Source organism: Eubalaena glacialis, chromosome X (genome assembly GCF_028564815.1).
Source record: "Eubalaena glacialis isolate mEubGla1 chromosome X, mEubGla1.1.hap2.+ XY, whole genome shotgun sequence".
Taxonomy (NCBI): Eukaryota; Metazoa; Chordata; class Mammalia; order Artiodactyla; family Balaenidae; genus Eubalaena; species Eubalaena glacialis.
Window position 1 is genome coordinate 134,343,154 of NC_083736.1, and position 13,604 is coordinate 134,356,757.

General features: G+C 50.4%; 1 protein-coding gene across 2 annotated transcripts in view; it reads left to right on the top strand.

Annotated features, from left to right (window-relative positions):
• Positions 1-757: 757 nt before the first annotated feature.
• MAMLD1 (mastermind like domain containing 1) overlaps positions 758-13,604 on the top strand; it is a 53,651-nt gene continuing 40,804 nt past the window's right edge. For both annotated transcript variants that reach the window (XM_061178058.1, XM_061178059.1), the window contains exon 1: positions 758-853. In XM_061178058.1, the coding sequence (XP_061034041.1) occupies positions 758-853 (96 nt within the window). The remainder of the gene's footprint in view (positions 854-13,604) is intronic.

The following is a 13,604-nucleotide window of genomic DNA, read 5'->3' on the forward strand; positions in this document are numbered from 1 at the left end:
ACGTGTCCGCTCATCTGTCATGGAGGGCATAAATTGGGGCAGCCGTGATCGCAGCCGGCTCGGTTAGTTTTTTGTAAACCAGTGCACCAGGGTTTCATGAGCCCCTTCCAACGTCCATTGCTTCTTTCCATTGACTGTCAGGTTATGACCTGTTAGTCAGCTCACTTGGCTGGGTGCTAACGGGCAGAGTGGGGAGTTGCTCCTTCTATGGGCCAAAGGCTTCAGTAGAGCTGAAGGGGCAATAAGCCATCACCTGATCCAACCACCATGGTTTTCATATTAAAAAAACAAAAAACAAAAAACTGTGTCAGAAAACAGAAAAGCCTTTCCCCAGATCTCACTGCGTACCACACAAGCAAAGCCAGACCCAGGAGCCCCATTCCCTGCCTTTAAGCCCGCTGTTATTTAAGGTACATTGGGCTGCTTCTCCACCCATCCCTCAGCTCTCCAGTGAACTTCACTCTGCCTCATGGCCAGGGACTGCGGTCTCATCCCAGCCAAGTGCCTCCCAGAGGTGCCCTTCATCCCTGGAGGTGGGAGGGGCTCCATGAGGGTGGTGGGGTGGGAAGAGAGACAGGAAAACGAACGTGGCTGACTCCACCTAAACCTGTCCTCAGAATGCAAGTCTGTGATTCACGGGGTCAATGGTCTCATCTTCATATCTGAAAGACAGTGTACTTTTTGTCTCCCTAAGCCCTGTGTCTAGGTCGTTTGGGAAGCGCCTTGGAGAGTCAAGAATAAAATTGCAGGTCAAACAATGGATGACTGGAAAAGTCGGCTTGTAATCAAGAGCATGCTTCCCCATTTCGCCGTGGTGGGAAATCGTCAGGAGCCCAGAAAGCTCCAGGAATCGGTCAGACAATGGGCTATCGGGGGGAGGGGGGTTTTGAATGCTTCTAATCTTAAACTTGAACGTAAGATGTGTTATTGAAATTCTCTGTGCGAACTTGGTGGCAAGCAACCAACCCAAAATGGAAGGAACTGAAATCTGACCTAGAAAGGATCTAGGAGATGAGCTGACCTTGCCCCTTGTGAGTTTTTGGAAGAGCAGGAAATAGAGTCCAAGGTTCCATGTGGATTCCCAGTCCAGCTCTCTCTGCACTGCACCCGTTCAACTGGAAAGAGACGAAGGGTGCAAAGGGAAAAAGACCTACTTTTTCCCTTAATAGAAACCAGGAATGTGGGGATGACAGGCACTAGATATATTATATTAGCTTTCTAGTACCACTGAGAGCAGGAAGCCGGTGAGTAGGGCACAGAAAGATATTCCCATTCGATTCTCTGGCCCTGATGTCCTTTCAAAAACTCATGTGACAAATTTCTGCTTTCCTCCCTTGGAACTCAGATGTCATCCATGGGTCCGAAACTCAGGGTTAGGGATTCCAGAGAGCCATTGGTTGGTTGAATCTGGCAATAAAAGCCTGCAACCTCGCCAGTCTACCAGGGTTACCTCAGTTAGTAGGAGGTGCCGCAAACACAATGGCTGTTATCTCAGTGTATTAGGTCCACAAAGGAGTGGCTCACTTAATCTCTGCAATTAATAGAGCAGAGAGGAAATGGCTCTTCTAGACCCGTGGGTCTGCTTCCTTCCTGTTCAGAGAACTGGGAGCTGGGGGCCCTGAGGTAATGTCATTTCACATAACTAGAGGGCCTGGCTTCTCCAATTCCAAGGGCAATCCACTTTCAGTAAGTCAGTTTTCTATTTAGCTGAGGATTCTGATCTGGGCACAAGTGTGCGGGCACATTGTTGCAATCCTGTTGCTCTTTTTTGCCCTGGTTGTCTGCCACCAACAATGTACTGGAAATGTGGTATCCAGTTGAGACATTTACAAAACTTTGTTTACTGGAGTTCCAGCTCTCACAGAGATGGCGGAAAGATGGGATGGCAGAGAGGGAGCAATTACTTTGGCCTGTCCTCCAAATTGCCAGCCCTCCCGTCAGGCATCTTTCCATGGCAATCTCTACCCTCCATCCTAATTACCCTTTTTAGTTCTTGCTTCTCTTTTATGGTCAAGAACTAAGTCAGTGAAGGAAAGCCTCTTGGTAATGCATCCAGAATTGATGGTCAGTTTCAAGGGGCCTTGCAGTTTCTCCTTTGTTTCATCCAGAGTTTATGGTCAGTTTCAAAGGGCCTTGCAGTTTCTCCTTTGTTTCATCCAGAGTTCGTGGTCTGTTTCAAGGGGCCTTGCAGTTTCTCCTTTGTTTCATCAAGAGTTCGTGGTCAGTTTCAACGGGCCTTGCAGTTTCTCCTTTGTTTCACGCTTGTTTCTATCCCTAGGGGAAAAGAGTGGGTGGGTTGTAGATGCAGGATCCTCTTCCCCTTCCCCCCATGTGCCCCACCAACACCCTTTTAAAAAGTGTGACTAGTAAGTAATTGTTTTGGTTTTGATCAGTGTAGATCTCAGCGCAGGATGGGTTGTTCCTAGAACAGGTTCTTGGAGCTGCCACCCGTGCCCTCACTCTGGAGAAGCGGCCCTTGCTCACGCCATTTCCGGGCTAAGCTTCTCTTTGCAGGTGGCCTTTAGAGTCCTTTGTAAGTCTTGCCAAAAATTCACATTCATTGCTTTAGAGTCACACCTCGGTATTGATCAAAATCAGCCCGTCTCCCTCCTCTGTGGCACACCTTATTCTCCGCCAGTGGCTCCGAGTGAGCTGTTTCTGAAAAGGCACGCTGTCCTAGAAGACCATGGATTTTCCCCAGTTGAGGGGATCCAAAAACCAAGCCTTGGGCTCCAAAAGGTAAAAATCACATTCATCTTCTTGGAAGATGCACATGGCCTCTGAAGGAGCTGACACTGAGGGCACCCGCTCCTTTGGCCGTGCCTGATGGCTGTGCCTGATGGCTATGCTTGGAGTCTGGCCGAGCCAGGCACTGCTGATGCAGCCAGTTCTGGTTTGAGCAGTTCCTGGTTTGAGCACAGCTGAATTCTCGCAGCTGGTCAATCCCTGCAGCTTCAGGAAGGTACCTGGTGCCCACACGGAGCTCTGCTCCACACGCTGAGTAGCTGAGCAGCCCCGTGTTTGTGGACAGAGACGGACAGATTCAAAGCAGAATGGCCAGTCAGTTCACCATGAAACCTGCTGTCCAGATAAGTTAATACAGGGCCCAGGATGGCAGCAGCAGAAAGCAGTCCTTTGTGGGAGCTGGGCTGGCACCTCCCAGGTGTGGCCTGGACTGGATCTCGGCTGTTTTCAATGCTTGCGCTCCCTCGGATGCTTTGTAACATCCAGGGATGACACCCCACACCCCAGCCCCAGGAAACTGTGTGCCTCTGGAAGCACATCCCTAGCACCACCTTCCCTTGTCCTGCCTGCATCCTCAGCATAGAGGTCTGACACAGACATTCAGCTTACTTGTTTTTTTTTTGTCCTTTCCCAAGAAACAGACTAACAACAACAACAAAAAAAAGCAAATTTCAAGTCAAGTTCTGTTAATAAAATTATATCAGTCCCAAAGTAGAGTTCTTTGAAACAGCCCTGGGATTTCCATGTGAATTTTTTTTTTAACATTTTTATTGGAGTATAATTGCTTTACAGTGTTGTGTTAGTTTCTGCTGGATAACAAAGTGAATCAGCTATATGTATACACATATCTGCATATCCGTCCCTCTTGGGTCTCCCTCCCACCCTCCCTATCCCACCCCTGTAGATGGACACAAAGCACCGAGCTGATCTCCCTGTGCTATGCAGCTGCTTCCCAGTGGCTATCTATTTTACATTTGGTAGTGTATATATGTCCATGCCACTCTCTCACTTCATCCCAGCTTACCCTGCCCCCTCCCTGTGTCCTCACGTCCATTCTCTATGTCTGTGTCTTTATTCCTGTCCTGCCCCTAGGTTCATTAGAACCTTTTTTTTTTGTTTTTTTAGATTCCATACATATGTGTTAGCATACAGTATTTGTTTTTCTCTTTCTGACTGACTTCACTCTGTAGGACAGACTCTAGGTCCATCCACCTCACTACAGATAACTCAATTTCATTTCTTTTTTTTTTTTTTTTAATATTTATTTATTTATTTTTGGCTGTGTTGGATCTTCGTTTCTGTGCGAGGGCTTTCTCTAGTTGCAGCAAGTGGGAGCCACTCTTCATCGCGGTGCGCGGACCTCTCACTCTTCATCGCGGTGCACGGGCCTCTCACTATCGCGGCCTCTCTTGTTGCGGAGCACAGGCTCCAGACGCGCAGGCTCAGTAGTTATGGCTCGCTCAGTAGTTGTGGCTCACGGGCCTAGTTGCTCCGCGGCATGTGGGATCTTCCCAGACCAGGGCTCGAACCCGTGTCCCCTGCATTGGCAGGCAGATTCTCAACCACTGCGCCACCAGGGAAGCCCAATTTCATTTCTTTTCATGGCTGAGTAATATTCCATTGTATATATGTGCCACATCTTCTTTATCCATTCATCTGTCAGTGGACACTTAGGTTGCTTCCATGTCCTGGCTGTTGTAAATAGTGCTGCAGTGAACATTGTGGTTCATGTCTCTTTTTGAATTATGGTTTTCTCAGGGTATATGCCCAGTAGAGGGATTGCTGGGTCATATGGTAGTTCTATTTTTAGTTTTTTAAGGAACCTCCATACTGTTCTGCATAGTGGCTGTATCAATGTACATTCCCACCAACAGTGCAAGAGGGTTCCCTTTTCTCCACACCCTCTCCAGCATTTATTGTGTGTAGATTTTTTGATGATGGCCATTCTGACCTCTGTGAGGTGATACCAATGGCATTTTTCACAGAACTAGAACAAAAAATTTTACAATTTGTATGGAAACACAAAAGACCCCAAATAGCCAAAGCAATCTTGAGAAAGAAAAACAGAGCTGGAGGAATCAGGCTCCCTGACTTCAGACTGTACTACAAAGCTACAGTAATCCAGACAGTATGGTGCTAGCACAAAAACAGAAACAGATCAGTGCAACAGGATAGAAAGTCCAGAAATAAACCCATGCACATATGGTCACCTTACCTTTGACAAAGGAGGCAAGAATATACAATGGAGAAAAGACAGCCTCTTCAATAAGTGGTGCTGGGAAAACTGGACAGCTACATGTAAAAGAATGAAGTTAGAACACTCCCTAACACCATACACAAGAAATAAACTCAAAATGGATTAAAGACCTAAATATAAGGCCAGACACTCTAAAACTCTTAGAGGGAAACATAGGCAGAACAGTCTATGACATAAATCACAGCAAGATCCTTTTTGACCCACCTCCTCGAGAAATGGAAATACAAACAGAAATAAACAAATGGGACCTAATGAAACTTAAAAGCTTTTGCACAGCAAAGGAAAGCATAAACAAGACAAAAAGACAACCCTCAGAATGGGAGAAAATATTTGCAAACGAAGCAACTGACAAAGGATTCATCTCCAAAATATACAAGCAGCTCATGCAGCTCAATATCAAAAAAACAAACAACCCAATTTAAAAATGGGCCGAAGACCTAAATAGACATTTCTCCGTGTGAATTATTGAGAGTCCCCTTGCAGGAAAACGTGCATCTGATGTGATGATTTTTCTCGGCCTAAGACCAGGGCCCAGGACACCTGATTCCAGTCTTGCTTCTGCTCCTAACTAGCTATGGGGCTTTGTCCATCCTTTGCCCACCCTGAGGACAAAGATCAAATGAACCAGGAGTAAGAATAGCCACGTTTAGTTGAGCATTGACTAGGTGCTACGCACTTGCTAAGCATTCGGGGCGCCTTATCTCCTGTAATCCTTAGGATAACCCTGAGATGAAGAGGTTAGCTCCAGGAAACTGAGGCTCAGAGAGGTTAAGCAACTTGACAAAGTCACAGAGGCAAGACACAGAGCTCAGAGCCTGCTTTCTTCACCACTGTGCTCTGCTGCCTCTTGGATCTGAAGCATGTTGAAAACCACAAAGCTCCAAGCACATATCAGGTGGGAGTAGTTGTCGTAAGAAAGTGCAGCACCCTCTCAGCATTTGTTCATTCATTCAGCAGCCTGATTGCTTAATGACTCGTGATCTGGAGTTTTACCTTTTGAACACTTGGGCATCCACCCAAGCTTAATAAGGCATCCAGTCTCTGCAGTGAGTGTATGGAGTTTTAACAGGAGGCAGAATGTTTGCTCCCTCCTTTTGAAGTTAAGATCTCCACGCCTCCCCCAGAACAGTGAGTGGATTGATTACTAGTGCACGAATCTCTAAAATACTAGCACTCCAGATGGGAGCGCTTCAGAGCCCACATGGAATTGGAACCCAGTCGTCTCCGTCTCAGTCTGCACGCAAAGTTGCGAAGATTCCCCAGCTCTGAGCAGCCGCCTATTCCGTTCATAAGGCAGCTCCCGAGAAAATGGAGGCATGAAGGGCATTAGACATACAGTCGGAGAAGGAACGGGACGCTGCGCTCACGGCGCACCTCCTGTGTGTCGTCATGTGATGATAATGAATGGCTGACTCTACAGTTACCATGACTTGGCATGCCCAGTCTTCCTTCCGACCTTCCCAGCCATTGCCCCTCTTTATGAATGAGGACGCTAAGATCCAAGAAATCCCGTGACTTGTAGTAAGATGTTCATGGCGAAGGTGGGGAGCTCCATCAAGGGTCCCCATTTGGGTGGCCCCAAGTGCAGCCTGCTTCCCACCTGCAGTATGACCTAAACCAACGGCTCACCCCTTCTTCTCCTTCTTGTCACCTCGAATGCAAATGGAGCTGAGGAAGGGGCAGAAAGGAGTCCTGTCTGTCCCTCTGCTTTAGACTGGTGACCTTAGATATGCCCGGTAGGAGGAGGGCCGTTCACCGGCTGCCATGGCGTGTGGTCAGGTTGGGGGTTTGTACCCCTCATCCTCAGAAGCACACACTTTTCTTTGCAAAAAGCACAGGGAACTCAGTAAGGAGACCTCAAATTTCATCCCAGGGCTCTAACTAGCACTTTGTGAGCCCTTGGGTAAGTCCCTTTGCTCTTGAGGTCAGAGGGCCTGCATATCTCAGGCCTCCTGCCACATTTCCAGGGTCCCTCCTGTGTGCCCAGCCCTGTGCTAGACCGTGGGCTACAGCAGCTCCCAGTCAAGGGGTAGGTAGACTCTTCCCAGGCTTCCTGCACTGGGAACAGATGTGTCCTACTCTGTAGTTCTGCCTGTCCTCCTCGGAAGCCGGGAGGAGAGGATGGCCAAGTGGCTCCCTTGTGCATGTTCCTTTGTAGACAATAGCTCGTCTACTCCTGTGACACAGGGACTAATATTTCCACTTCACCGGGGAGGAGACCGAGGGACTTTCCCAGTGTGGCGCGGGCAGTAGGTTGGAAATTCCGATCTCAAACCCAGGTGCCCTGACCAGCATCGTCCAATGCCCAGCCTGTGAGCCGAGAGCCAGGCTAATTAAAACCCCACAGGGAGTAGGGACAGCCAGCCAGGACCTGGGCTGAGTTGTGTAAACAGCTCTCTTGGAAGCCTGGAGAGGCAGCCCAGTGTCCCCTGCTTCATGCCGGCTGTGGGCAGGGTGCACTGGCCCCAGGAGAAGGGAGCAGGGTGTATGGCCCCGGCTTCCAGGAACCAGGGGGTCCAGGAATCAGCTCACTGGGGAGGCAGCTGTCCCCGACAGTTACTGGGATCCTGCACGAGGCTGTGCCCTCTGCCCACGTCAGATGACGATGAACACGGTGTGGATATGAACGCAGTGTAAACCACACAGGGTATTACCGCTGTGAGCACTTTTTTTTTTAATGATCAGAGATGGGCATTGGTTCAGAAAGGCGATGAGAGACAAGTGTCCTTGGAGCTCAGGTAGAGACACAGGGCCCCTGAGGATATCTCAGGCTCATCAACAGCCCCGCTGCCCGAGGAGCGCTGGATTTATGGTGTAGCTCTGAGCATTCTGGGTCAAAGCCTGCAGTGCGTATGTGCCTTTCTATTTGGGGATCCTCCCCACGGAGCACGCAGCTGTTCGCTCCTTTTCCTCCCGCCCCCTCCTCCTGCAGTGAGGGCCCGGCCCTGTTCCAGACACCCCGCCGGGCTGGGCCACCAGGCAGAGGCCTTGCCTTCAGCTCGGCTCTTCTGCGAAGGCTGCGCGCTGCTCGGCTGGCAGGACACCACTGGGCTCTGCATCCGGGTCCCACCTGGGTAGCCCCGTCCAGCAAAGCAGTGACCTGAAACTCGCAGTCAGTTTGCAGGGGGGGCTGCCGGGAGGAGGAGGTCTGTTTGGCAGCTGGCACCCACTGGCATCTGGGCGCTCAGCACTGCCTATTTCTGAACTTCCAGGAGCCCACGTTAGCCGTGTCTGCGTTCCTGCCCGGCCTCTGCCCACAGCTTCCTTGACATCAGGCCCGAGGTGACAGGTGTCTGGAGCTTGAGCTGCCCGGGGGAGGGGGAGGGTGGACACTCTTGGACCCCAGGTCAGGGCGTCAGGAGAGTCTGGCTGAGCTGACACTCAGGCACGACCCCCATCTAGGGTGTGTGCAAACCAGAGGGGGGCAGCCCTGGGACGCAGACCCAGGGCTCCTCAAACTCTGGCTTGGCCTGTGCAGGCTGAGGCCCCTTGCTTTTGTTGAAAATCCCCAGCTGGAGAACTCAACGTGGCTCTGATTGCAGACAGATATTTGGGTCATAAGCTGCCCCTGGGGTACCCGGTTCTAGACCTCAGGTTGGGGAGGCGACAGGAAGCATGTACTTCTGAAGATTAGGCTACAGATTCTCATTTCTGCAGTTGACATAGAAGAATCTGTCAGAACCCTACCTCCTGCCCCTTGGCCTTTCCTTTCTCCTCCTCATCTACCACCTCCCCTGTCTCACCAGATCGCCAACCCCAAAGTACCAAAGTTAGAAAGACAGGAGGAGCCCAGGCCGGACTCGACCCCTGAGGGCCCAGACCCAAGGCCCAGGCGTGGCTGCTGCCACCCCTCCCTCCCTGCCCCCTCCCACCCCCCTCTGGTGCAGCAGGGTGCGGTCCCTCTTCTGACTCCATCCAGAGCCGTCTCTCCAGGCCGGTCGCCCCCCTCCAAGGCTGTCAGCTGGCACACAGGCACTCTTGTGGCCCTGAGTAAATGCTCGGTGGACAGCGGTTGCCCTTCCTCTTGGCCAGAAGGCCCCTTAGAAATCGTCCAGGTCGCCTCCTTTGTTGACCACAAGAGGCCCAGACACACGAAGGAGAAGGCGTGTCCCTCACGGGGCCGGTTAGTGAATTCATCACCGTTTCTGAAAAGCGATTGCCTCTGGGCCTTGTGCTGGGAATGGAAGAGAACAGGATCATTTGTAGGAAGCCTCCTGCTCCGGGGCTTAATTCACATCTGCAGATGCCAGAGATGAGCGGGAGACAGCCCCGGCCTTCTGAGAGCTGCGTTGTGGAGGCCGGGGGTGGAAGGGGTGGGACTCGGGGCCGGCTTATCCTAGAGACCCTTGAAGGCCCGAGGGAGGAGGGTGTGCTTTCATCTGCTGGACAAGGTGCGAATTGTTGCTGAGGATACGAAGGCTGGTAGAGCAAGCAGACGGCCGGGCCTTCTGCAGGAGGCGGCGTTCTCTTTCATGGAACCCGTGGAGCGCCCAACAGATGGGCAGTAACAATAACCACCGTTAGTGAAGGTTAAACGTGGCGTTTGCGACTGCTACATGCCTCACCCGTTCAGAAATGGTCACCTAACTTGTACGATGGTAGAAATCTTGAAGATCTTCAGCTCCGAAAACGTTGCCTGCCACTGTCTTGTGAACAGTAGGCCTACGTGGCCCCCTGCAGTGTGAGGAGGGCAATTTGGAAATAACCTCTGTGCCTCGGGGAAGATGCTCAGCCTGTGCTGTAGGTCAGGGCTTGGCAAACTCCCACCCTCCACCCTCGGGCTAAATCCAGCCCGCTGCCTGTTCTTGTAAATAAAGTTTTATTAGCACAAGCCACACCTAGTCATTAACATATCGTCTGGAGTTACAACAGGGACCACTTGGTCTGCAAAGCCTAAGATAGTTACTCTTTGGGCCTTTACAGAAAGTTCACGAGCCCCTGATCTAGGTCACTGGGCTTTGGATCATATTTTCCGAGGCCGTAGTTTCCTCCCATAAGTGGGTGCTCGGCTCTTGTGCCACTTGAGGGACAATCACAGATCCTGGCACCTCTCCAGGCATTCTGCTTCCTCTCCTGTGCCACAGCTGGCCTGACCCCCCTCTGGACCTATCCCTTCTCCAGAGGCCTGGCCTCTCTAACTCCTCCTTGTCCTTCCTGCAACATCCCTTTCTCTCTCCCATCAGCATCCAGGCAGCCCTTTTACAAACAGATGAGCCCACCGTTCCTCGGTGTAACGCCCCGCCCAGTGGCTTCCCACCGCAGACACCTGACAGTCCGCCCGCTTCCCAGGGCTGCAGGTGGCCACCTGCCCGTCCTCGGAGCACGCCGAGAGCTTTTCCCCAGGGCCTCTCCCTTCTGCCCTCCTGCCTGGACCGCTCTGCTCCCAGGCCTTCTCCTGGCCACTCTGTCACATCACTGCCCCTTCAGTCCCCTGAAGGATCCTGCTCACACCCTGTTCTTGTTCTTGCCGTTTTCATACCGTCTGTTCCACTAGAACTCCAGCTCCGTCTCATTCTGGTTCCCCGCTCCTCCCCCGGCATGTGCTCGTTCTCAGGGGCTCTCTGTTCCGGGCCCCCTCGACAGCCCTGCTCTGTACAGTTAGACGCTTCCGTCTCTGTAGTGGGCAGGTGCTCAGTGCCCCTCGCTAGCTGCCTCTTTTTCTAAAACAAACTTGAGGCAATAAAGTTGTCTAGTGTTAGGGCTGTCTGTGTGACGCTGTCAGAAAATCTCAACATTTTCTTGCCTCTTTTTCTCCTTTAAGTCAAGCCTTTGGGCTTTAGAACAATGAACTTGGCCGATATAAAATACCTCCAGGAAGTCAGCCCCCAAACACCAACATCCAACATCTGCTTTCTGAATATATGGCTTCAAAGAGCTAAGTGTACGGTAGCTAAGTGCTGTCCATCCTATGTTTTTAAGCCACATGACAGCTAAGGAACTTAGAAATGCCTTGCCCTTTCCTGTAGTTAAATCTGACATAAAATTACTTTATTGGCAGCATTTTAACAAACAAAAATCTCCTGTGTTTTCACCGGTAATTCAGCTTCAATTTTCCAAGTGAGAAAAAAGTAATTACGAATGATGGCAAGGAGACAGTTTTGAGGTCTCTGTTAATAACACATTCAGGGCGAGTCTTCTTTCTCCGGCCCACTCAGGGCAGCTTCTTACAGTGAGGTAGAGCGAGGAGGAATCACTCTGTAGAAACAGCCCCTTGACTGTCAGCACTCCGACCACTACCAGTACCAGCATCACTACCCCTCCACGTCCGCCACCAACACCATCACCACCAACCACCTCCACCACCAGCATCACCACCTCCACCACCACCACCATCTCCTACACCAACACCATCTCCACCACCACCAACATCATCTCCTACATCAACACCATCTCCACCATCACCACCTCCACCACCAACACCATCACCACCACCTCCACCACCAACACCAACACCATCACCACCAGCCACCTCCACCACCAGCATCACCACCTCCACCACCAACACCATCTCCTACACCAACACCATCTCCACCACCTCCACCACCAACACCATCTCCACCACCACCATCACCACCAACACCATCACACAGACACACACACACGGGAAATTTTTCAGGTTCTATGACATGCTCCCTGATGTAATCGCAGACACCTTCCACACACAGTGAAAGAAAGAAATATTTTCAGGTTTTCATTATTTTCATTATGTAATCTACTCTTGTTGCTGTGAGCTTTGGGACTGTGGAACATCAGCATGTGTTTGTGGCCAAAATTAAACTAGGATTCATTACAAGAAAGGCTAATATCTCCAAGTACTACACCTTTAAGACAGATAAGTTTGGATGAGAGATCTTCACTTCATAAAAGGATTTACTGAGGATTTCCTTTCAATGGCAGATTCTTGTTGCATTTTATTATGATTTGGTTGACAAAAGTTAGCTTTGCACACAGCTGTTCAGGAATGCAGCCAATGAGTAAAGGCAGATCTGCCTTGAATGGCAAATGCTGCTGAGTAACTATGTTACAGGCTATTTTAGGACCACCAAGAATGTGTTTGCATTTTCAAGAGTGGAAAGAGAGAGAGTATTTATTTGGTATGAACACCATGCCAGGCACTACGCTCACACCATCTCCACCTCGAAGCTCATGTGATTCTGATAACAAATTGGTGAGGTGGCCTCAACTCTCCCCGTCTCGGTTGCACAGCACTGTGAATGTACCAAAGGCCACTGAATTGTACACTTGCAAAAGCTTAATTTCATGCTCTGTAAATTTTGCCTCAATTTCAAAAAAAGAGGACCTAAGTCATTTCACAGTGTACACGTATGTTAAATCATCACATTGCACACTTTTCAAAAAATCACATTGTACAACTTCAATACGTATAATTTTTAGCTGTTGATCATACCTCAGTAAAGCTGGAAAGAAGAGAGGACCTAGACCATGGGGAGGGTCTCTGCACTGACCTGAAGCTCCTTAGCCCATGTCCCCTCGCAGCCTCTGCTTCTGTGGCATCAGAGCTCCAACAGCCTGGCTCAAAGATCTACTAACTAGGGTGCGTACATTTGCAGGCCATTAGTATATTTTAGAGCCAGAAGTTGGCACCTAGCCACTAAAATGTGCTTATTCAGTAAGCATGTGACCTCCAGAATACACTGGACTAACCGGGTGTCTCTGGATTCTTCCCCCACCTACACAGCTGTTGGGTTTCTCATGCAGGGAACTTCCTGCCATGGTCTAAAGCCTGTCGCCATTCTATTTAGCCCGTTGTTGGGACACAGGCAGAAGCAAAGTGCCCTTCTGCTTAAGCTTCAGGACTGGCCTTCGAACCTTACAAAGCCTGGGACGTAATTTTCTTCTCTGAACCTTACATTCCCTTTCATAAAGCTGGTGCCTCACATTGTATAAGCTTCAATCCCCACAAAGCAGAGGTCTGAACCTGGGTGCAGGGAAGGAGGTACTGATCAATCCCCAGCTGGTTTTCTCTTCTTCCCACTTAAGCTACTGGCTCCTCAGACATGGCTGCCTGCTGCTCTCCAGATCAACACAGCTAGTACACACACACACACACACAGACACACACACACAGACACACACACACACACACACACACACACTGTGTTCCAGTCATTCCTTGTTGAAAGGGCATGGAGAGCTATTTGGGGAAGATCATAATTTGACCCCAGCTGGTCTGGGGCAAGTTGTGCTTTCTTTAACATGGTCTAGAATTGGAGGTGATGTACACCTCCTGCCCATGGCAAGGACACTTGTGAACCACGAGGCTCTCCTTGGCCTATCTGCACCCCAGGGAGAGAGGCCCTCTTAGGTGGGGGAGAAGAGCATTCATCTTTTCTCTGCAGGAGCAGTCCGGAAAGAAAGTCATAGCATCAGCTTACCGAAGCTGGGACCCGTTCACTTTGTGGGTGGGGAAACTGAGGCTCAGAGTGAGTGAGGGACCTATGAGAGGTCACACCACAAGGGATCAATACTTAGAAGCAGATCCCTGGGAGAAGTGAGAAAGTTGGGCTTAAATGAACTCCGAGGGCCCTTCTGCCCTCTGCATATGTAGAAACCCAGGTCTGCCCAGTGGCCCTGGTGGTCT